Genomic DNA, 26,218 nt, shown 5'->3' on the forward strand with positions numbered 1-26,218 from the left:
AGGCTCACTGTGGGACACACTGTGACATATTGCAGCTTCTACAACAATTTTTGTTTGTTTGTTTTGCTGGGAGGTTGCAAGGGCTGAAGGCAGATACAGAGGGACAGGGAGATGAGTGGGATTGGGGTGCGTGATGTGAAATTCACAGACAACCAATAAAAAGCTAAAGAAAAAAAAAGATGCAGGAGCCAGCTCTGTAGAACCCCTTCATGGGCTCAAATTGGGGAAGTTTGAATTCAAGAATAGCTGAGTACAATAATGAATTACAACCATTTGAAGGAACTGAAGCTCACGAGTAAATGTCAAGTGCTAACTGAAAATACAGGAGTATTGGGATTGGTCAGTCATCATTCAGCTTCCATCATGTAGGTCAGAAAGGAAGTATCAAAGAGGACCATATATTTGAGAGCAAGTTCAATGAGGAGCCAGAATATTTGTATGGTTTTAAAATGTCTCCAATTTAATTGTAAAGGAAAAATTAGTAATTGGGATATGGGGCCTAGCTCAGTGGTATAGATTATTTGCCTAGGTTTCACAGATCCCTAGGTTCAATCCCTTGGGTTATAATAAATAAGGAGGAAGAGGAGGGGTTGGGGGATTATTTGTTTTTAATTTTTAGATTTATTTATTTTACTTTTTGTGTGAGTGTATTGCATATACGTATGCACGGGCACCAAATGCATACCTGGAATCTGAAGAGGTCAGAAGAACTGCAGTTATGGATGGTTGCAAACCACCATGTAGGTGCTAAGAACTGAACCCAAATCATCTTCAAGAGCAGCAAGTGTTCTAACTACTGAGCCAACTTTCTAGACTTGGGAGGGGTGTATTTATAAAAGTTAGTGCCCTGCAAGACAAAGAGAAACTGGAAAAGAGCTCCTTTAAAGAAGGGGTAAGGGGGTAAATGCTTGTTATGCAAACATGAAGGACTGAGTTTGGATCTCCAGCATCAACATAAAAGCTGGAAGTGGTGACATGTATGTATCACTTCAAAGATGGGGAGGAAGGATATGGAGACAGGACTACCCTGGAGCTCACCAAGTCAGTGAGCTTCAGGTTCAATGAAAAGACTGTCTCAAAAAGAAAGTAGAAAGTGAAAAAGGAAGACAGCTGCTGTAGAACTCTAGCTCCCACACCCACAAGCACAACCACATCTACATGCATCCCACCCACACACAGACAAGCACACATATATAACACACAAAAACAAAAAAATGTAAACATTTTGTTATTTTTATATTCCATTTACATGTGTGTGTGTAAGAATGTGCATGTAAGTGCAGATGTCATGGCAGGCCAGAAGAAGGAATTGGTGGAGTTACAGGTAAGCCATTTCTTGTGGGTGTCATGATCCAAACTTGGGTTCTCTGCAAGAGCATTAGGTACTATTACCCAGAGAACCATCTCTTCAGCCCCATAAAACATCTAAGTGTTAAAAGAACTTTTCAACTAAGCGTTATTTGAACTGCTATAATGGGCTGCCCTAATAATAACGAAAATGTTCCATTCCCAGGTCTCATCAAAAAAGTTGATCATGTTGGCATGGGCTTGCAGTGTCAGCTCTGGGGAGACAGACAGGGAGAGAATGAGGCTCACTGTCCAGCCAGTGTAGCTAAATAAGAAAGCCCCAGGTCCTCTTGAGAGACCTTGTCTCAGAAAACAAGGTAGACAGTGCCTGAGGAAGAATGACACCAAGCTGTCAGCTGGCCTCCATACACACAAAGTGCACGCACAGCTGTATGTACACAAGTACCTCTGTGTGTGCATGCACGTATGCACACGCTTAACGTACAGTGTGCTGAAGGCTAACATGAGTCAAGTAAATAAATGGATGTTTAATATTGCCTCAATGGTAAACTTTGCTGCTAACAAAATTGTGGTTAAATAGTAGCCTGAGTATCTAAAAATAAGAAAATATATAAGGAAAATGTCTATTGCATATAAAATATTACATAACTACTGAAGCATACAGCTGTAAAATCAGGGAGAGTGGTGCAAACTAGGATCCCACCACTTGGAGACGTGGATGTGAAGATTCAAAGTTCAAGGTCAGTCTCAGCTATTTAGTAAATTCATGACCACCCTGGGTTATATGTGATCCTGTTTCAAAAAAACTAATAAGTAAATAAATAAACATATCAATAAGTATTATGAAAATACATAATGATGTTGAAAATATTTATATTATGTTAAACAAAAATTCTGGGGGTCTGGAGAGATGGCACAGTGGTTAAGAGAACTGGCTATTCTTGCAGAAGATCCAAATTTGATTCCCAGTACCCACATGGGTATCTCATAACTAACTGTCTATAACTCCAGTTCCAGAGGACCTTGTGCCCTTTTCTGGCTTCCATGGGTACCAGTCATAAAAGTAATACACAGACATATGCTCAGGCAAAAGACCTAGACTAATAAGAAAGAATAAAATCTGAGGGTGTAATAATTGCATCTTACTAATATAATATTGCTAAAATTTGAGAGATTACAAAGATACTGTTTCCCCACACCTTCCTGTTTCTCTTGCGGAACACTATTTTAGTCTAGACAGGCCTCTAACTCCCTATGTATCCAGACTGGCTACAAACTTGAAATCTTCCTGTTTTTACTTCTCAAGCCTTGCAATTACAGGTGTGCAGCACTATACCAGACTTGTTTCTTTTTTAAAAAGTGCCCATTGGGGCTGGAGAGATGTAGACCCAGCTTAGAGTCCTAGCACTCACATAGTGGCTCACAACAATCTATAATTTCAGCCCCAGACAATCTGATGCCATTTTCTGACATCTGCAGGCACTAGTTATATGTATTGTACACAGACATACATGCAGAAAAATATACATATACATAAAATTTAAAAATTTAAAAATATTTGAAAAGGTTAAGTTTATGCCCCCCTTTTGTACACATGTGGTACATAGGCATTTATGCAGGCAAAACCCCCATACACATAAAATAATAAAATTACATTTTTTCCAGCTATAAAATGGAAAGGTATGTCTATTGAAAGCTGGTTGCTACTTTCTGCTAAAAAGACAAAGACGGCATAGTTAAAAGGAAGTGTAGATCACAACAAAAATGATGGGCCCCTCATTTATATTTGTGTTTGTTTGTTTGTTTTGTTTTTGCTTTTGGAGACAGGGTTTCTCTGTATAGCTCTGGCTGTCCTGGAACTCACTTTGTAGACCAGGCTGGCCTCGAACTCAGAAATCCTCCTGGATGTGACAAACCAATGTCTTGGCCATAAATGAGTCTCTTACTTCGCTGAACCACAGAGCTTCACAGTCATTCAGAGATTAATTTGATGTAAAGTTAGGACTATGGAGAATTTATTTATTATTTTATTTACCTTTAGTTTTACGTTTTAAAAAGTTATAGATTTTATGAATTTTTTTCTCCATTTTTGTTTTTGTTTTTATTTTTGAGACAGGGTTTCTCTCCATAATCCAGGCTGACCTTAAACTCACAGAAATCCACCTGCCTGTTTCTTGAGTGCTGGGGTTAAAATCCTGAACCCCTCCACCCAGTGATTCTTGAGAATTATTATAAAACTATATTTCATAGGTTTTTTAGAAACCATGAGATGACCACATAGCAATAAAATCTCTATAGACTATCAATCCTTGTTTTTGTGGGCTGTTATTAAAAGATTTAAAAGAATATAAAGTCTATGGGTTCCTTTTATTGAAACATAAATGTAGTGTCTTTTAAAGTAATTAAATACTAGCCCTTAATTATTAATATTGAAAAGAGCTATATGAACACTATTCTATTTACAATATAGATTCTACTCTTATTGTAGATTACTGTATTAATTATAGTTTTGGTTGTTGTGAAGAGATACCCTGATCATGGCAACTATCATAAAGGAGAGCATTTAATTGGGGCTGACTTAGAGTTTTGGGATTTATTCCATTATTATCATGGTTGGAAGCATGATCACACAGAGGCTGGAGAGATGGCTGAGAGTTCTATCAGCAGATCAGCAGACAGCGGAAAAAGAGTCAGGCACTAAGCTTGAGCATCTAAGACCTCAAAAGCTCCCTCTCCACACCCCTAGTTACACACTTCTACCTGTCCTAATAGTGCCACTCCCTGTGGGCCTATGAGGTCCATTTTCATTCAGACCACCACAATTACCAGCCAATTCTAGTTGATAAGGACTTTAATCTCTGTTCAAAATATGAAAAAATAAAAAAGTCATTGCTCTTTTTTCAGTTTTGGCAATTGAAGCATAGTTACTTATTTTATCTTCTAGGAAGATTAATTACTACCATTAAAAAAATAAAGGAATTTTGGAGCTGGAGAGATGGCTCAGTGGTTAAGAGCATTGGTTGCACTCCCAGAGGTCTTGAATTCAATTCCCAGCACCCACATGGTGTTGGCTTACAACCATCTGTAATGGGATCAGGTGCCCTCTTCTGGTGTGTCTGAAGACAGCGACAGTGTACTCATATACATGAAATGATTTTAAAAAATAAGAATTCTTAAAAAAAAAAAAGAATTTTATAATTAGAAATCCAAACTAGTTATTTTTACTGTAACTCTTATTAGTTGGGGTCTGAAGCAAAAATTCTGTTTAGGACAATGTTACCAGAAAATTTTCTAAGATAAAACTGGCTAGAGATGAGGGCTAAGGGCTCATAGTTAATACCTAATACTTTCTGTGCCTAAATTTTTATTTTCCAAAGATTTTCTCCTTTTGCTAGTATGTTTCAGAGTTTTGGAACAGATTTGATTGCTTTCATTATATGAGAATCTTAAAAAATACTAAGGAGTTCTTGGGCTGGGGTGGTAGCTCAGAGGTTAAGAACACTTGCTATTCTTCCAGAGGACCAGGGTCCAGCATCCAGCGCTCACAGGGTGGCTTTGTCACAACCAGCTATAACTCCAGCTGGATCCATGCCTCCTTCTGGCCTCAGCGTGAATGTAATGCACATACATACATTCAGGCAAAACACCCGTACATGTAAAATAAAACTAAATAAATTTAAATTTAAAAAGATGTTGCTGGGCAGTGGTGGCACATACCTTTAATCCCCCAGGACTTAGGAGGCAGAGGCAGGCATATCTCTGTGAGGTCACGGCCATCCTGATCTATAGAGTAAGTTCCAGGCCAGTGAGGACTACACAGAGAAACTCTGAGTCGAAAAAGCAGGAAACACACACACACACACACACACACACACACACACACACAATTCTGTACCTACTTAATATACAATTTAAAGTAGACTTAGGTTCAGATAAAGTTGTGGAGTTAAGAAAAGATAAATTTCTTTCTTCCATCTGAGATCTTACTTTCTGAGGAAGGAACATGCTTTCTCTATTGCATAGTGTCCGAGTCTGAAACTGTTAACTTTTCCTAGGCACTGTCCTTTCTTCACTCAATATCGGTCCTATTATTAGCATGGTTTTCCCTTGGTCTTAAGACAGTAGTTGCAGCTATCTATTTAATGGGGCTTTATCATAAAATACTTGTATTAAACTTTAAAATAGTAAAAAATGCTGTTCTATATGCAATAAGCGTCTAATGAGAGTTATTAGACTGAGCAGCCTGTTCAGCACCTGTAAGACAAGCACTTAGTGATGTCATAGGTACTGGGAAGCAGCTGAGCAACATCTTTGAACATGTGATATGTGGCAGATAGATACTCTTCTCTTATTACTCTCTCTATACTAACATTTTAATTTCACCCTTTCAGAAACATTATGAAATAGTGACTACCATTTTCTTAGTTTACACGGAGGACACCAAGGCTTAGATATATAAAAGTAACATACCTGATGCTCTGTAGTAACAAGTGATAGAGTCAAGATTGAAATCTGGGTGTTCTGACGCCAGGATATGTTTCATCAGTATACAAACAGTGAGCACTTTATATTTTGTTATGGGCTGGGTTAGGGGATAGATTCTTTTTTGAAAATAATCATTTCCTAAAATTCAAGAACCCTGCCATGATTTTCACTGTAACTGTATATCCCTAAGAATTCTACATTTTCTATATTATTTAATATTTTCTTAAAATCATCTAATTAATTAAATTTTTATATATATTTATAAATTTATTTTAAGCCTGTGAATGTTTTGCCTGTATACATGTATGTGTATCACATGCCTGTTTGATCCCCTGGGTCTGGAGTTATATGAATGTTATATGTGGGTAATGGGAACTGAACCCAGGTTCTATCCAAGAGCAGCAAGTATTCTTAGTCATAGAGCCCTCTTTCCAGTCACCTACATATATTTTAAATGCTTATCATTGTTGTGAATGAAAAGAAATATTGTAAAGGTAACTTTAAAGTTTATTTAGAAACAAAACAAAAGCTGTATACACATAAAATAAAATATATCAATTAGCTAGATATTGTTGTTTTAAAGGTTGAAGCTGGCACTTTCTGTGTTAAAAAAAATTGGCAAATGTTTGAGAGGTAATCGGTAAACTACTACCAAGTTGAGATTTTTCTCTCAATTAGACAAGAGAAAGAAAATATTTATCAGGAAGGACATGTGAGTTTGAAGCCAGCCTGGTCGACAGAGCAAGTTCTAGAACAGCCAGGACTACTCAGAGAAACCCTGTCTCAAAAAACAAGAGGGGTGGAGGGAGGGAAGAAAAGAAAGAAAGAAAGAAAGAAAGAAAGAAAGAAAGAAAGAAAGAAAGAAAGAAAGAAAGAAAGAAAGAAAGAAAGAAAGAAAGAAAGAAAAAGAAAGAAAGAAAGAAAGAAAGAAAGAGAAAGGAAGGAAGGAAGGAAGGAAGGAAGAAAGAAAGAAAATACTCATTAATACGGTCTATGCAGCACTGAAAACCAAAAGTCCAGTCACTTAGGTAAACTGTGTTAGTCTGAGGTATTTTACAGTCATAGGCTTTACTCTGCTTAATAAGAAAATCAGTTTGTGAGGCTGGAGAGATGACTTAGTGGTTAAGAGCACACCCTGCTTTCCCAGAGGACCCAGACTGGGTTCCCAGCGTCCACAGGAGTCAGGTGACAACTGCCTGTTCTTTAGTGTCAGGAGAGACAGTGCCTCTGGCCACCATGGGCACTTGCACTCATATGCACAGGCAGACACACATGCACACCATTTAAAAAAGAAAAGCAGTTTTTAAGTGATTGAACTTATATCTATAATATTTACTTATCTTGTTATACTTTTAAGAAATCTTTATGTATTTGTAGATTCACAATTTAAAAGAAGTATATAATTATTAAAATTTTTGGAAACTTGTTTTTAGAACATTTTCTTGATATCTAGTATCGCTATAATTAGCCTTCCTAACTATATAAACAAGATAATTAAGTCAGTAGAGAAGCAAGCAAAAAACTGTTCATATATATTTAATTCATTAATTAAACCTAATTCATTCTATTGAACTTTGGCAGTTCTTTTGTGAATGTCAGGATATAAATGTAGAATTCTTTTATTTTTTCACTTACATTATTCATTACTTTGAAGTTGGGCCAAATGATGAGAAACAAGATTGAATTGCATCTAAACCCAGGTTTAGGAAATAACATTATAATTTTATTCTGTGTTGTTAATATTAGAAATTATAATATCTGGCAACAAATGTCTTCATCTTCACACCAAGCTAGGAAAGAAAGCTTACAGTCAGGAAGCCAGTACTGGCATGGGGCCACAAGTAGTCTATGACCTCAGTTTTAGTGTTTCTCCCTAAGGGCATGAAATAGAAAATGGGAAATAAGGATGGATCAAGATGCTTGTTAGTTTAAGAGCCAAAACAAGACATATTTTTATACTTATTAAAAGAAGAAAGAACAAAAAATTATGTGCATATTTTAGGACAATAATTATTTTGAAATAATTAGGAATAGGCCTGGAGAGATATCTCAGCAGTTAAGAACACTGACTGTTTTTCTAGAAGTTCTGAGTTCAATTCCCAGCAACCAAGTGGCTGTTTACAACCATCTATAATGGGATCTCTTGGCATTCTTGTAGTGAGAATTTTGCTTTCTTTAAAAACACAAAAATATTATAAGTATGTCTTTTTGTTTTAATCCCAGGTGTGGGATATGGGGCTGTTTCAAATTGTCCACAGCAGCTGACTCTGATTTGCCGTGTGCTCTAGAGTGATTTTGCCAGCTGCATATAGTTTCTGTGAGTGTGTGACGTTTGGAATTCTGGGGAATATACTCTAAAGAAGGTATATGAATGCTAAGGCCCTGAGAGGCAGGGTTGTTGTTGATTAGTTGCAGTTTGTTAAGTAGTTCTGTGCAAAGAAGAAATAAGAAGAAATTAGATATCCTGATGGCAAAGATCAAACTTGCCTCAAGGAACTTGATGTTCTTAGCCAGCAGGAAGTAGTCTACCGATAATGTAGCCCCCTTTCCCGTCTTGTCTACTGTTAGGCGTTTGAAAGGGTAGAAGAAAGGGGTAGAGAAGGATGGAAGAAAGAAGAACCCACAAAAATAAGTCCAGCTACACATTCCACTCCCTGGCCCCCATAGGTTTTTAGGCATATTGTAATGCAAAATTCATTGTTTTCAACTTCAAAGACCCCATAGTTATCACAGTATTAGCACTGTTTAAAAGTACAAAGTCTCTTCAGAGACCAAGAGCAATCTCTTAAGTGTAACCCCTGTAAAATCAGAACGAAGAAGCAGATTGCATACTCCACCGTACTGTGGCGCAAGGTGTGCGTCACCATTCTGACAGGGAGGAACCGGAGCACAGTGAGGAGGAGGAGCGTCTGGAGCAGGACTGAAGCCAGCCAGGCAGACTCCAGACTCCGAATCCCCATGTCTGATGCCACAGTGCTCTTCAGCTTTGCTGCCTGCAGCACACCTCTTTTCTCTTGGGCTGGTTCCATTCCCTGTTAGCTTTCCTTGGCAGGTATCCCAAGCTTCTGGCATCTTCAACATCTTGGGGTTTCCAAAGCAATCCAGGCTTTACCTTCACAGCTTCACCAAGTGGCTTTCTTTGGCCTCCGTGTAGGGACATCTCTGCCACACACCTGGCCTTAGTGCCTGTCCTTAGTTGTGGAGGGATATTTCATAACCTTTGTTCAATCCTTGACTCTAAAGCCAGAACAATGTGACCAAAGCCACCAAGTTCTGCTGCTTCCTGGGGCTGGAACATGACCCCCTTCTTCAAATACATTTTCACCACTTTCTGATTTTGATGATTTCCTTCACTGCCTAAACCTGGTTGTTCTGGAGCTCCCTCCATAGACCAGGTTGGCCTTGAACTCTGAAATTTCCCATGCCTCTCCCAATTTGAGTGCTGGGACTAAAGGTGTGCAACACCACACCTGACCCTAAGCTTCCCTTTAGTTCCTTTTCACAGGTTGGAAGCTTAGCTGGGTGGGATCTTGCCCTGAAGTCATCACTCCCTTTATTCCACTTAGCATCAGACTTTTCTTTAATGTGGTCATCTCCTTGAACACAGGACTTAGCTCCATTCTACTTCCTGGTGCCCCTTTTCTCCTCAAACTGTGTATTTTATATATTTTTCCTTGCTTAGCTTGCTCCTCTTAATTATAGATCTCCATAAGCAGGGCCACACAGTCAATACTAGGTTGTCTGGAGATTTTTTTCTGCCAAAGCTCTTAATCCATAACTATTCAGTTTAACCTCAGGCAGATTTTTTTTGGACAGGGGAGAAAGTAGCCACATTCTTTGCCAAAATATCACAAGATTGGTCTCTTGGCCACACACTATTACATTGCTCTGACACCTCTTGAACTGGTTCCCCATGGCTCAAATCACCCTCAGCACCATTGTCTTCTGTGCTTCTACTTGGATGGCCCAGTAAGCCCCACTTAGAGCAGTCACAGTCTCAGCAGTTTACTTAAAGGGAAGATGGCTCAGCAATAAGCTGTCATTTATCACTTCTTTGAAGCTCCTATTTTAGCAAATAATAATAAAAATACATTGATTTTTACATGTACACAAACCATTTTCTGATTCTGAGCCATGGATAACCTGGTCCACTCTATGGTGGAGACATTGAGACACAAGGAAAGGTAGTGAAAATAGGTTTTTACTCTTCAGGTTTGTGCTGCTATATGAAAATTTTTGAGGCTTGGAATTATAACCAACAGAAATGTGTTTGGCTGACAGTATGGAAATTTGAAAATAAGTCTGTCCTATGGTAGAAAATGAAAGAACGCAAGAAAGCATATGAGTGAGAGTGGAAGGGTCACATGCATCCTTTTCATAGGAGACAAATCCCTAAACTGTATTAACCCATTCCTAAGGGTGACATTCTCAGACTTGGCAACCCGTTAAAGGTCCCATCTTTGAGGTGGATATTAAGGTCAAATTCAAACCATAGCAACGCTCAGTAAAATGTCATGTAAGCAAGAAGATGTCAAGTGCTGATGGTATCAATGTATCTGCATATAGTTTTGCAGTTTTTCAGTGTTTTATATCATTGGAAATAAACCACACTGTATAAAATTGTCACTTGAATAAAAGCAAAAGGCCCATACCCAATTAGCTATATGGTTTCAGTGCATTGTCATATGATTAGTGAGCTTTTATCTGCTAATTTATAAAAGACTACACTCAGCACTGAACAACATTTACTGGAGAATGTCTTGTATCATATAATAGAAAGAAATAAAATGTTCATAGGAGATAAGTTTAAGTTGTCTGCCAAGTACAAATGTAGTAGGTTATTGGAGACATAAGAATATATTCTTTTTGAGACTGGAGAGGTGGCTCAGCATTGGATATTCTTCCAGAGGATCCAAGTTCAAGTCTTAGCACCCACATGGTGGCTTACAACTGTCTGTAGCTCTAGCTCCTGGAAATCTGACACGCTCACACAGACATATGCAGGCAAAACACCAGTGCACATAAAATAAAAATAAGTATCTTTTAGAGTTTTATTTAAAGCCACATTTTTGTTCTGTCAATGCATATATTTTGGGTTTGGTGGTACACACCTTTAATCTCAGCACTCAGAAGGAGAGACAAGAGGATATCTGTCAGTTTGAGGTCAGCCTGTTTTGCATAATGAGTACATAGTCCCTGTCTCCAAAATAAATAAATAAATAAATAAATAAATAAATAAATCCAGAAATAAAACCGCTCTGAGGCCACAAGCTTGAAGTCATGTGTCAAAAGTGACAACAAATTATTGATGAGGAAGAGTAGTTACTAGAACATGAATACCGCAAGTCTTACTCCTCTTTCCATTCTTCAAACACGATAGTGTAGACTGGCTAGCTTATAAAGTTTATTTTGACTCACAGCGTTGGTCTGTGTTCAGAGGGTCACATTTAGTGATGGCTTTCTTGCTGGCAGAGGTCTTGGGGTGGGTAGGCAGGAGATGAGAGCTTGTGAAAAGACTTAGCCAAAGCAGACCCACTCCTCAGATGTCTCTTTAACTCCGCTGATTCATTAATTACTTTAATGAATTTAATTACATTCATGAAACCAGAGCCTTAACAACTCTTAAAGATTTTTATCTGGTCCTATCTCCTAATGATATCTTATAATGGAAAATAAATTGTTGTTGTTTTTTGTTTGGGGTTTAAGACAAGACAGAACCTCACTCATATGTAGCACTGGCTAGCCTGGAGCTTTCTGGGTAGACCAGGCTGGCCTCAAATTTACAATGATCTATCTTATCTGCCTCTGCCTGTACCATGCTTGGTTGGAGAGATTAAATTTTAACGTGAAATTTGGAGGTGATAAACCACACTCAAGCCAAACGTTAACATAATCTGAATCTTTTAAAAACATATTAAATCTCCTAGCTAAATTACAACCAGTACTATCATTCCTAATTGGATAGTAAATAAAATGTCTTTTAAGGTGAAAAACTATAACAACAATAACAAAAAAACAAACTGCGGACTCCAGTCAGTTTTCTGATTTGCATCTCTAAGAATCTCCTAGGGAGTGGTGATGGTCTTCCAGGGACCTAGCACACTTGGAAGACCATTGGAATAGAGAACACATTTAGCTAGAGCTCTCAGGAGTTACTTCCAAAGCCTCATCATAGAACAAGACCACCAAGAAAGTTAATGTATGGATACATATAGTAGACCAACATAAAATCACATCACCATACCCAAGAAGCCAGCACATTCTAAAACTACCCCTGCCATACTTTATACCTGACAAATGTTTCCTGTACAACCTTTTTGTACTTATAAGGTAGGTGAATCAATACAGGCCTCTGCTGATACAGTATTTGGTAGACAAGGGAAAAAAAGGTCTCCCAAAAATATGTGGACCCTTTAGTGTCATCTACAAGACGGTCTAGAAAATACAGGATTTTTGCACTCCATCTTTAGTGCACCAGGAGGGCACGGTCTGAATTATTATCTCAGTATCATATGACCCAACCCCATCCCACCATGCCACTGTCCCTTATATTCCTCACCTTCCTTTGTCGTGCCTTCCCTCAGAAGCCTTTGTGGTTGTTTTGTTTTGTGCTTTTAGCCCTGCACTCTAGTGATAAGTCTTTGTAATCAGGTCTACAAACGTCCTTAGGATGTTGTTACGGACTTCCCATTTTCTCAGCAACCTACTTCCTCTCGTGTGTGTGTGTGTGTGTGTGTGTGTGTGTGTGTGTGTGTGTGTGTGATTCTAGGTCTGTATCCAGGAGAAACAGCTTCAAATGTTTGAGAAAATTTTCTCAAGAATTTTTGTTTATGTAACTTGTAAGGAAATAAATCAGCCCTCTTAATTATTCTACCTAATATATTACATTAGCTTGAGCTAATTCAGCTGCCTAAATATTTGAAAGTCTAAGCACCCAAGACATTAAAACAGTTATATTTTCTAAAATAAGTTTTGTTATTCATTAAAAATTATTTCATGGTAATAAATGGGAAATGATTAGCTGTTTGACACAGGACATGATACTGGAATGACTTTCAAGTATTAAAATTATTTAATAATGTCACAGGAACACAGTCCATGTGATTATAAATTCTGGGGACAAATAATTTAGCTCAACACAGATATTTCCTAGAGTATGATTATTATTATTCATTCTGTGATGGTTCTAATTCATTAATGTGCTTCATGATTAACAGTTCTTTGAAAGTGTTGTAATACATTGAACATTATTCTTTCTTTATTCCACACAGTGAAAAGAAAAACCCAGAGAGTAAATCCCAAACTCAAGAGTTTTATTTCTGAGAATTGGTCCTTTGTTATATTAGTCTGGGGATTTATTAGACTTTACAGTCTCTGGTCTGAGTAGTCCTTCAATGGATGTCTCGTGGTAGAAGAGCAAAGAATTCAGTAGTTGTTCAGTCCACAGGATCTGGATGTCTCAGCAAAGTCTACCTGCTAGAGTCCCAGAGAATTCCTAGAGAGCTGCTAGTCTTCAGTCTACATTGGAATACCAAAGAAGTAAATTCTAATCCCAGCAAAGTAATTTCTCAGTAACAGGATAGATGAACTTGCCAGTGGCAATGAGGGCAAGCAGACCAAAAGCTTTAAAAAACTTTCTTCTATGTCCTTTTAAGTGGGCTAGCACCAGAAGTTATAGCTCAGATTTAGGGTGGACCTTCCCACCTCAAAAAATTCAATCAAGAAAATCCCTCCCAGCTGTGCACAGCTGCTTGAGTTCTAGTTAATTCCAGATGTAGGCTAGATGACAACAAAAATTAGCTGTCACCTTAGTATAAAATGCCTGTGATTTGAAATGATTAGAAACAAAGTTACTCATTGCAGCATTGTTACAGCAAAACAGAAGTAACCAAATGTACATCAGTAGAGAGCAGGTTACGTTACTTTGCCACAATAGTATAAAAAAATTGTATGAAGTTTTAGAATTTATTCAGATTAAATACAGATAAGCTTCAAGGAAATATTAAGTACTTCAGAAGAGGATATGGCCATGCATTCCTATTTGTTTCTTTATTCTACATACATAAGGAAAATTTCAAAAATACAAATATATATGCACATGTATGTGGTTGTGTGTGTGCATTGTTGAGAACTAGAGATGTTAAGAAGACTTCTGAATAGCTCAGCATTTTTGTGTCAGTGTATTGTGTATTCAAATTTAAGAGACATAAATTTAAGAATTATTTTGAGTAAAACATTTTAAGATCTAACATTCTAGATAATTACAATGTTAAATGCTAACAGTATCAGTACTTTATAAATACTGAAATTTGTATTACTCTATTTTTATTTATATGTATGCAATTACTATTTTAAAAAATAAGTTCTTTTTTGAAAACCATGAGCTCTAACCTCTGAGCCATCTCTCTGGCCTCATTAAGTGCAAAGCTTAGCTTTTGTAAGTGTGTCTACACTGTCATAGAGTCTCCAAAAGTCGCTCTGATCTTGCAGAGTTGAAACTATACTCATAACTCCCCATTCCGTGGTTCCTCCACGCCCGAGAGGATTACATTCACACTTCCTAATCTTAGGGGTTTGACCACTATAGAACCACATCCATAGAAATGAAATTGTAAATTTATGTTCCTTCTACTTTTATAGAAGATTTTCTTTATCTTCATTTCAGACTTAAAAGTAAAGTTAAAAAGAGGGGGGAGATCATAATTGAGTAACTGAAAAGCAGTAAATAAGATAATTTTAGGCTGGGCGTGGTGGCACACACCTTTAATCCCAGCACTTTCTTTGACAGGCAGAGGCAGGCGGATTTCTGAGTTCGAGGCCAGCCTGGTCTACAGAGTCCAGGACAGCCAGGGCTACACAGAGAAACCCTGTCTCGGGAAAAAACAAAAAAAAAACAAACAAACAAAAAAAAACCAACCAAACAAAAAAACAAAAAAAAAAAAACCAAAACAAACAAAAAAAAAGAAGATACTTTTAAAAAGTAAAAGACTACAGGCTGATTTCTGTAAGTTCCAGGCCACTCTGGTCTACACAGTGGGTTCCAGGACAGCCAAAGCTGGACAGAGAAACCCTGTCTTGAAAAAAAGGGGGAGGGGAATGGTAAAAGACTGGGCTGGAGAGATGGGTCATCAATTGAGATCACCAGCTGCCCTTCAGAAGATCGGGGTTCAGTTCCCAGCACCGGTATGGTGGCTCACAACCACCTCTAACTCTAGTTTGAGGATCTAATATCCTTTTCTAACCGCTGAGGTTCCTGTATAAAGTTGGTGCACAGTCATACAGTCAGCCATGTACTCTGACACAAAATACATATTTTTGAAATTTTAAACTATAAACAAGGAAATTAAAAGTTAAAGAGAACAAATACTACATGTTTTCCTGTTTTGTTTTACTCCTTCCTTATGACCCTTTTCTCTTTAATTTTCACTTTATTCTCCCTCCCCTCCCTGTGTGTGTTCATTTTTCTGCGGTTCTTTTGTAAATCAAACATAAAATGTCTTGACAATTAGCATGCCATGGCTTGTTTTTGTTTATTGTTATTTTTGTTTTGTGTAATCTAAGAGCTAGGTCAGGATGTTTAACCAGATAAGGTAAATTAAAATTGGCCTTAAGTATTCAGTGTTAAATTTTTGTTGAAAAGTAAAAAGAAATGTAAAGTCTTCCCCTACTCAATTTTTAAAAACTACTAAACATAAACATTAATCGGATTGTGGTTACTGTATATGTAGTATTCCAAGCATGTTAGTTATGTCAACATTATTCATTCCATATAAAATGTTTGTGAAAATGCTAAGCTGTGTGATATAGTTTGGAAATATTTTAGCAGTCTTAATTATTGTCTTAGAAATTCATTAAGCTCTTTAATTGCTTTGATGTTTAAATAGTAGTACTTTGCTTTTATGAAAAACACATTCCTTGAAGGAAAAACCTAAAGGCCTAATTTGCTTCTCTGCTCAGAGTGGTTAAAGATTAAGCAGAGGACATAACCACTGCTGTGTTTTATTTAAACCTCTCCCTGCTGGTTGCTGCACATGTAACAATGTTGTTCTTTCTTTGACACAGTCCCACACAAAAGCTGAGTGTAGTAAGGAAGCAGACAGCCTGCCTCCAGTAGTAGCCCCCGCCTGGCTCCAGGATATGTAAACAGAAACATCCCAGGCTCCAGTGAGGCAGACCACGGGTCCCTGTCTGTTCTGTACTCAGGAAGTGCTTGCCTGGGAAAGCCCAGCCATTGCACATAGGCATACTTAGCAGTGTTTGGGTTTGGCTGAATATTTAACTGAGGACACTAAGAGAAGAAAAAGAGGGTATATTAGGGCAAAGGAATAAGAAATTTCATGTTATATGTATATATAACATATGACATAGAAAGAATCACTTTAATGGCTGGAGAGATGATTTAAGAGCCTATATAGACATAGGTATATGTGTTCTCATTCTCTTTGTCTCTCTATCTCTGTCTCTTTCTCCTGGCCTCTGGGAGTATCTGCACTCATATGCACATACCCACTCACAGACATGAATACATACACATAATTAAAAATAAAACAGAAATCTTTTTAAAAGGAATTACTTTAAAGAAATAAAAATGAGTTTTCCAGTCAAAAGCTTTTTTTTTTTTTTAATTACACACATATGATTACACATATTGCAATATTTTTCCTGGCAGGTTTTCAGTGATGTCAAGTTTTTAGACTATATGACATAACCTGGAATGTTCCTAATTTGAGACATTTAAATACCATATGTATGTTTTTAAACATGTTTAAAAGTCCCTTAATACTTTTTTTCACCCTCTCTATTTGCGAGTTAATGAATTAAAGCTCCTATTTTTCCATTTTCAGTTATATATTTAAATACCTTTTACTCTGTGGAAAGAAATATGTAATGCAATAGGAAAGGAGTCCCCCTACCCCAGCCCCACCCCCACCTGTCAGTAGTGGTACCTCTCATGTTACACAATTGCTATACTGAGCTCCTCTCAGTTCCTAGAGATGTGGGTGTGTCTTGAAAATAAAATATTTTCTGTTTTAGTGGGTATGCGTAGTCACCATCCCCCTTACTCTCCGACTTAGCTACATCTCCATCCCTATCAGTGAATTCTTAGGCATGTCTACATGTATGATATACAAGTGGGGTTAATCTTCATGACTGGTTTTGACAGCACATTTCAGATATGATGCCAGAATAACAGGCTATAAAAGAAGACAATAGATGGTACTTAAAGGTTAAATGTGGGCTGGAGGGATGGTTCAGAGGGTAAGAGCACTGACTGCTCTTCCAAAGGTCCTGAGTTCAAATCCCAGCAACCACATGGTGGCTCACAGCCATCCCATAATGAGATCTGATGCCCTTTTCTGGTGTGTCTGAAGACAGCTAAAGTGTACTTATATATAATAATAAATAAATCTTTGGGCCGGACTGAGCGAGTGGAGTTGACCTGAGCGAGCAGAGGTCCTAAAATTCAATTCCCATCAACCAAATGAAGGCCCATAACCATCTGTACAGCTACAATTTACTCATATACATTAAATAAATAAATACATAAATAAATAAATCTTTAAAAAAATTTAAATCTGCCAGGTGTGGTAGTACACATCTTTAATTCCAGTACCCAGGGTGGAGGCAAATGGATGTCTTTGAGTCTGAGGCCAGCCTGGTCTACATAGTGAGCTCTAGGACAGTTAGTATGACAACAATAACAACAATAATAATATAAAATAACAATTATGGTGATGATAACAATAATAAAGCCTATTGAAAGTAACAATGAAGGGACAAATAAAGATTCCTAATTTAAATTTCAGAAGGAAATTAATACCCACTACCTATTAGAATGCTAACTCTAACATGAAAAAAAAGAAAAGAAAATATTTCAAGCCAGCATTCACCATGGTCTTTGTTCTTTGCCATTTCTGTCTCTTTAATCATCTCTGTCTTAAGTATCGCTACTCTTGCTACCTCGGTGTTCTTTTTGTCTTGTCTTTCATTTATCACGTTTTTGTTTTGTTTTGATTATAACAGAACATTATTGATTGGTAGTTATTTATTATTTTATGTGTAGGAATGTTTTGCCTGCATGTATGTGTGTGTGTGTACCACACGCATGCCTGGTGCTCTCAGAAGCCAGACGAGTGTATTGGATTTCCCAGAACTGATGGTTGTTTATAGACAGCTGTGAGCCATGTGGGTGCTGAACCTGAGTCCTCTGTAAGAGCAGCAAGTGAGTTCAATCATTGAATAGTATTTCTACCTCTTACTTACTGATGTTTAAGAGAAAATACTATGCCCCTTGTTTCTAATTTGAGAAGAGCCTAGATATTGTCTTTATTTTTGCTTAATTTTTCTGAGAAAAGTCCCATTCTGTAGCCCAGGCTGGCCTCAAACTGTATTGATGAAGGTTTTCTTGAACTCCTGATTGTTTTGCTTGCATCTCCCAAATGCTAGTATTACTGGTGTGTATCCACATGTTTAGCTGAAATTTTATTTTTATAAAATAAAGTGCAGTGGTTCTGTTTTACTAAAGGTTTCACTTTCTGAGGTCTTAGTTAAATACAGTTAACCTTAACTCAAAAAATGTTAAATTGTAAAATCTAGAAATGAACAATTCATAAGTTTTTAATTGTGCACAGTTTAGAGTAATGCAATTCAATTAACACCATTCGACATCATTTCTTTTTTTTTTTAAAGATTTATCTATTTATTTTATGTATGTGAGTACACTATAGCTATACAGATGGTTGTGAGCCTTCATGTGGTTGTTAGGAATTGAATTTTTAGGACCTCTGCTTGCTCTGGTCAACGCAGCTTGCTCTGGTTGGCCCCGCTCGCTCAGTCCCTGCTTGCTCTGGCCCAAAGATTTATTTATTATTATACGCAAGTACACTGTCGCTGTCTTCAAACACACCAGAAGAGGGCGTCAGATCTCATTACGGATGGTTGTGAGCCACCATGTGGTTGCTGAGATTTGAACTCAGGACCTTTGGAAGAGCAGTCAGTGCTCTTAACCGCTGAGCCATCTCACCAGCCCATTCGACATCACTTCATGTGAGATGTCAATAGCTATTGTTCTAGCGTATTCATATGGCATGTGTTCTGTGGTGGTTTGAATGAGAGTGGCTTGCATAGGCTCATATATTTGAATGCTTGGTCCCCATGAGTGGAGCGGATTAGGAGGTGTGGCCTTGTTGGAGGAGGTGTCACTGGGGGTAGGCCCAGTCTCTCTCTGCCTGCTGTCTGTAGCCTGTGGATCAGAATGTAAAGTTCTCAGCTACCACTTCAGCACCTTGTCTGATTGTTTCCTGCCATGATGATCATGGACTAATCTTCTGAAACTGTAAGCAAGGCCTCAGTTAAATGCTTTCTTTCATAAGTTTGCCTTAACCATGGTGTCTGCCACAGCATTGAACCTTGCCTTGTAGGTGCTTAATAGCTGTCTCAGTTGTCAGGTTGATGGTTGTGGTATCACGGGTGCTGATGTCATTTTATTTATTTAGTAATGGTCCCAAATGATTAGAGTAGTGCTGACAATTTTAGTACTCTCTGTTTTTGTAAATTATTTTGTTATTACTTATCATTGACCTCTTGCTATGCCTATGCCTAATTTTTTAAGTTACACTTTATCAGAGATATAAGAAAAAAAAAAAAAACCCAATACAGCAGGTGCCTTGAAGCATGAAATGGCACAGTGTTTACATACATTCCATGCATACCTTTCCAAATACTTCAAATTATCTCTATTTCTGTAAAAATCATCTTTAGATTACTTATAATGATAATACAATTTAAATGCAGTATAAATAGTTCTTATTACCATATTGCTTAGAAAATAAAGACCAAAAACTAAGTCTATACACATGCAATATGAATAAATCACCATAGTTCTACTTATGTATTACACATGTATGACACCTTGTCACCTGACCTTGAGAGAGACTGAAAATCTGTGGATGACAGGTGCTGCGCTGGACTTCCTAAACATCACTTCCTTCATGGCGATCCATTGTAGTGGTTAGTGCATGAAAAACCGAGGTTTTGTCTTTGAAATTTTCTTGGTTTCTCTCAAGTATTTTTAGTTTATGGTTTGTTGTATATACAAATGTGGAACCCACGAATTCGGAGAAGCAGTTTGGATCAGGACTATCAGAGGCATCTACTAACCCTTCTGTAATGTCCTCATAGACAGGGAAGTGTACTGTATTAGTCTTGTTTTGTCTTTTTGGGTGTGTGTATGTATGCGTGTGCGCACACACACAGATGTGGAATGGTACTGTGCCTTGGTATAGATGTAGAGATCAGAGGTCATATTTTGGGAATTGGTTCTTTCTTTCTATCTATCATATGAGCCCTGGGGATTGAACTCAGATCATCAGGGTTGATGGAAGTCACTTGACTGAGCCTTAGCAGCCAAGGGATTGATTTTATATATATATATCTTGTGTTTAAAAACCACAAGTTATTTAATCATATATGTGTTGAAATAATGTTTCCTTTTTGAGTTCAACAAATTCTTAAATAAGTTATTATTTTATTGAGTACAATCTTATAACAGAATGAGCTAGGTTAAAAATATACTATTCGGTCCTTTAATGATATTGTGCAACCATTATTTCTATGTAGTTCCAAAACATTTTCATCACCCCACAAGGGAAATTCTCTATCTAGTAAAAAATAACTCCCTTCTCCCTCTTTTCCCATGCCTAGCAACTTCTAACCTGCTTTTAGTCTCTATGGATTTACCTGTTTCTGGATATGAATGAAATCATAAAATACAGGACCTTTAGCATCTCATCTTCGTAGGTGTATTACATTGTTATTGATAAGTGTATGAACATTCGCATTTCTCCTTGTAGAGCACACAGTGATGCTGTGGAGGTTTTCGTTTGAAAGCCTATTTCCAGGAGGTTTTCGTTTGAAAGCCTATTTCCAGGTCTTTGTGTATATGCCTAGGAACAAACTACCAAATGTTAGATAAATTCTAAAAACGTTCTGAGAACCTACTAAACTGTTTACTACATCTGTACCATTTCATATTCCCATCAGCAGTATGTAAGTTTTTAGTTTTTCTATATCCTTAACACTTTTTATTTTTCTTCTTCCTTTTTAATCTTTAAAAATAGTTACAGACATGCTACTATCTTTCTGTAGTAAGTTGAGTTAGGGTTTAGTATTGTAGTGAGTTGAGGCTGTTTGGAGGGGGGTGGGGGATGGTTGGTTGATTGGCTTTTTTCTTTTTCTGTGTACTGGAGAGGGATCCAGGGACTTGCAAATGTTAGACAAACACTCTACCACTGAGTTAGATCCCTAGCCAAAGATGAGTTTCCATATACAGTCTTTCCCTCTATAAATTACTGTATGTTAAAGTATTGTTAACTACATTTATCAGTATGTTAAAGTCTACTGTCTAGTAATTGTCTTATAATTTAAGAGTATTTCATGGCATCAACATAATCTTCTGTAGAAATACTGTCAATACCTTTTATTATGCAGTTGTGCAGTATTTGAGATAATTCACTGGAGAAACACTGCTATTGAGGTTTATCATTTGGTATAGAATATTCAAGTTTGACCACAAGTAAGATAATTTTAATGTACAGTCTGCTTGATTTTAATTGACTGCAATTAAAATTGTCAATCAAGATGGTGTATGCCTTTAATCCTAGTACTTACTAGGCTCAGACAGGGGGTTCTCTGATTTCAAAGTCAGCCTGGTTTACAAAGAGAGCTTGTCACAGTGAGGTCCTCTGTCAAAACAAACAAACAAACAAAACAGAAACCCAAGAAACAAACAAACAAACAAACAGAATTACAAGTTTAAAATTTCAAAATATATTATATTTTATTTTGACCGACTGTAAAGAATGTTTAAGTAAGGATAGTGTGGCCTTGCCACTGGTCAAATACTACCTATAAAACCTATAGTGAAAACCAAACATGGATTTCTTTTTTTTTTAATATTTGTTTATTCATTTATTACATGTAAGTACACTGTAGCTGACTTCAGACACTCCAGAAGAGGGCGTCAGATTTCATTACAGATGGTTGTGAGCCACCATGTGGTTGCTGGGATTTGAACTCAGGACCTTTGGAAGAGCAGTCAGTGCTCTTACCCGCTGAGCCATCTCACCAGCCCCAAACATATATTTCATGGGCGATCTCATTCTGCATTAAACTCTTTACTGATAAGTAGTTGTTTGTATTTTGTATATACACTGCTTGGATCTAGTTATTTTTTTATAGATCTTTAAACATGGTGACAAGTGTATCCTCCAGTTTTCTCTCTCTGTTTAAGACATTTTCATGCGTTTCTACTTTTCATAGAATTATTGCATCCCTGTTCTTCTCCTACTCCTAGGTATAACCTAGTTTATGGACATCCATTTCCAAGGTATTATATAGATAAGATACCGATAAGTATAGATAAGCTATAGATAAGATCTGACCCATAGATGGAGCTACCACATAAATGTTTACGTGTTCACACCAGCCTTATACTCTAGATACATATGTTCCCATTCTGCAAGTAAATAAATGTTGGTTCATGAATGCAGACATTTTCTCAAGGTCAAATTAATAAGTGGAGGGACTGAGCTTCAGGCTCAATTTAGATTTAGCTGCCCACAAAGAAATGTTCTTTTCATTAATATTAATGATATCAATACTAATGATCTTAATTACCATCGATTGCATAGAAGTTTATGCTCTAGTAAACTCTTAGATGCCCCTCAAGTTTCATAACAGATATGTGAGGTACACAGCACTACTTTTTACAAAGGAGGAAATGAGGCACACAAAAGTCTAGCAACCTGTTGAGGTCTACTGAGTACATGGTTTCAAGCCAAACATGAAGCTGGGCTCAGTGGTGTACACCTGTAGTCTTACATTTAGGAGGCAGAGGCAAGAAGATTGCAGAGGCCAGCCTCTGCTACTGTCTAGTTATTTTTCTATTGCTGTGATTAGACTCAGTAACCAGACAATTTTTTTAAATATAGAGTTTATTTGGGGCTTATAGTTTCAGAGGGTAGAGTTTATGACCATCATGGTGGGAAGCTTGGCAGCAGACATGCACACATGGTGCTGGAGCTAAGAACTCCCATCTTGAGCTACAATCATGAGGTGGAGAAAGAGACTAGGGGAATGCTTCTAATCTTTTGATACCTCAAAGCTTCCCCACAGGGACACACCTCCTCCAACAAAGCTACAACTCCTAACCCTTCCCAAGTAGTTTTCCAACCAAGGACCAAGAATGGAAATACGTGATCCTATGAGGGTCATTCTCATTCAAGCTACCACGACTACATGGCATATGTGTGTGTATGAGTGCAGACACCCTCACCTTCAGGCTAGAGAAGATGACAGATCATATGGAGCTGGAGTTACAGGTGGTGGTGAACTGCGTGATGTGGATTCTGGGAACAGGACTTGGGTCTTCTGAAAGAGCAATATACACTCCTAAAATTACAAGTATTTTAAGTTTATATAAGATAATCTATATGACCAAATCATGCCATTTATAACTATCACAAATTGATTTTTCTCTATTTTTCACACAAGAATATTATTGATTTGATTATATATTAATACAGGTTTCCTAAAAGCTAGTTTGTTGGTATTAAATAAAATACTTTTCTTTTTTTCTTTTAGGTCCACCTCATTCATTTAATCGAGATGAAACGATAATCATTGCTTTGGCATCAGTTTCTGTGTTAGCTGTTTTGATAGTCGCCTTATGTTTTGGATACAGAATGTTGACAGGTAAAACAAAATACTACTTTTGGTCTTATCATTTAGTAAACATGCCATTTAATCAGAATTTATTTTCTTTAAGTTTTTTTTTTTTTTAACATTTATTTGTTTAGTTATTGTGTAAAGGGAGGACGGTCATACGTGAATGGAAGTCAGAGGATAACTTGCAGGAGTCGTTTTTTCCTTCTACTATGTGGATTCTAGGGACCAAATTCAGGTCATCATGTTTGGTGACATACAGCTTCACCACTTGGTGAACTGCTTGCCAGCCCCATGGTTTCCCTTTAAAAACCTCCGTGGAAAATCCATGTACAAACACACATAGTTGTCTCCATTTTCAGCTTCAACAAACATTTTCACCCAATTTTTACAAGAATTTTTTAAAATTTATTTTTATTATTGTGCCTGTGCTTGCCTATGTGTATCATATCTGTGCTTCTTGGAGGCCAGAAGATGGCATTGCATCGCTTAGAGCCAGAATTATGGTGGTGGTTTAGGAATCAGCACTTATTCATACATTTTAGTAATTCTACCAGAATTTTCTTAAAAATTCAGTATTATAATTTTATACTTTTTTTTTTAAAGATTTATTTATTTATTTATTATATGTAAGTACACTGTAGCTGTCTTCAGACACTCCAGAAGAGGGCGTCAGATCTTGTTACAGATGGTTGTGAGCCACCATGTGGTTGCTGGGATTTGAACTCTGGACCTTCCGAAGAGCAGTCGGGTGCTCTTACCCACTGAGCCATCTCACCAGCCCAATTTTATACTTTTAAACTGAGTCATCATGGAATTATCTCACAGAATTCTGCTGTCATGCTGTTCATTATTTATCTTCATCATTATTATATATTATATATATGTATATATATATTATTCATTATTAGTGATTTGTTTTAACCCCTGCTGCAGCTCTTCTTAACTGTAATATATTTTTAATTAATTTATTTTTATTTCATGTACATTTGTGTTTTGCCTGAATGTATGTCTGTGTAAGTAAGGATATCAGATCCCCTAAAACTAGAGTTTGAGACAGTTGTGAGCTGCCACATGGGGCTGGGACTTGAACCTGGGCCTCTGGAAGAGAAGCTAGTGCTCTTGACACCACTGAGCCATCTCTCCAGTCCCTTAACTGTAACTAACATTAAGAGGTTGGCGTTTTCGTTTTAAGAAGGCTGTGTATCAGTAAGTGTTCTCACTCCTCTAGGAGACCGGAAACAGGGTCTTCACAGCATGAACATGATGGAGGCGGCAGCAGCAGAGCCCTCCCTTGACCTGGATAACCTGAAGCTGCTGGAGGTAAGGCTGTGCTTAGGTTGTTGTCTGTTCTGCTCATTAGCCACTCTCCTAATTAGTACTCGTTCATCTCAGGAGCTATTTAGAAATAAGCCTTTCTGAGCCTGGTCGTGCACACCTGTAATTCCAGCAGTCGGGAAGCAGAAGAAAGGATTTCCTCAGGTTCCAGGCCAACCTGGTCTGTGAAGCAAGTTTCCAGCCAGGGCAGCATAGTGAGACCCTGCCTTAAAAAAAGTGGAGAAGGAGAATGTCTAAGTGTGTTTGAAATGGTGTGTAGTTTAAGCACTGAGAGAAGTACCAACTGAAACATGGAGTTTTGCCCAGGATTTATATTTTCCCACAGTGGAGTTTGAGGCATGCCTCTGCCTTTTCTTTCTTTCTTTCTTTCTTTCTTTCTTTCTTTCTTTCTTTCTTTCTTTCTTTCTTTCTTTCTTTCTTTCTTTCTTTCTCTCTCTCTCTCCTTCCTTCCTTCCTTCCTTCCTTCCTTCCTTCCTTCCTTCCTTCTTTCCTTCTTTCCTTCTGTCCTTTCCTTCTTTCCTTCTTTCCTTCCTTCTTTCCTTCTTTCCTTCTTTCTTCCTTTTTTCCTTTTGTTTTGTTTTGTTTTGTTTTGTTTTGTTTTGTTTTGTTTTGTTTTGTTTTGAGACAGGGTTTCCCTGGCTGTCCTGGAACTCACTTTGTAGACCAGGCTGGCCTCGAACTCAGAAATCTGCCTGCCTCTGCCTTCCAAGTGCTGGGATTAAAGGCGTGCACCACCACGCCCACCGCCTCTGCCTTTCAAATGCTGTGTTTTGATAAGACTTTATTTCAGAGGGCTGTCTTTGTTTATAAAAATAATGGTACAAGACTGGGTATGGTGACACGCCTTTGATTCCAGTGCACAGGAACAGAGGCAGACTCTGACTTTGACGCTAGCTTGGTTTACATAGAGAGTTTTAGGATAGCCAGAGCTGCATATTGAGACTCTGTTTAAAAAAAACAAAACAACAGAGTCTGGAGAGATGATGTCTCAGTGGATAAGAGCACTGACTGCTCTTTCAGAGGTCCTGAGTTCAATTCCCAGCAACCACATGGTGGCTCACAACCATCTGTAAGGGGATCTGATGCCCTCTTTTGGTGTGTCTGAAGACAGCAACAGTGTACTTACAATAAATAAATAATAAATAAATAACTCTTTAAAAACAAACCAAACAAATTAAAAAAAAATAATAATATGTTAAACATGTATAAAGAAATGATGATACCAGCTGATAGTGGTACACACCTTTAATCCCAGCCCCTGTGAAACAGAAGCAGGCAGATCTCTGTCAGTACCAGGCCAGCCTGGTCTACAGAACAAGGCTACACAGAGAAACACATTCTCAAAAAACCAAACTAGCTCACA

The 26,218-nt window shown here is 37.6% G+C and overlaps 1 protein-coding gene across 2 annotated transcripts in view; it reads left to right on the forward strand.

The window, feature by feature from the left end:
* The window catches only part of Bmpr2 (bone morphogenetic protein receptor, type II (serine/threonine kinase)), a 113,803-nt gene that overhangs the window by 53,716 nt on the left and 33,869 nt on the right, over positions 1-26,218 (forward strand). For both annotated transcript variants that reach the window (NM_007561.4, XM_006495633.2), the window contains exons 4-5: positions 23,437-23,547; positions 24,749-24,840. In NM_007561.4, the coding sequence (NP_031587.1) occupies positions 23,437-23,547; positions 24,749-24,840 (203 nt within the window). The remainder of the gene's footprint in view (positions 1-23,436; positions 23,548-24,748; positions 24,841-26,218) is intronic.

This window comes from Mus musculus, chromosome 1, assembly GCF_000001635.26.
Source record: "Mus musculus strain C57BL/6J chromosome 1, GRCm38.p6 C57BL/6J".
Classification (NCBI taxonomy): Eukaryota; Metazoa; Chordata; class Mammalia; order Rodentia; family Muridae; genus Mus; species Mus musculus.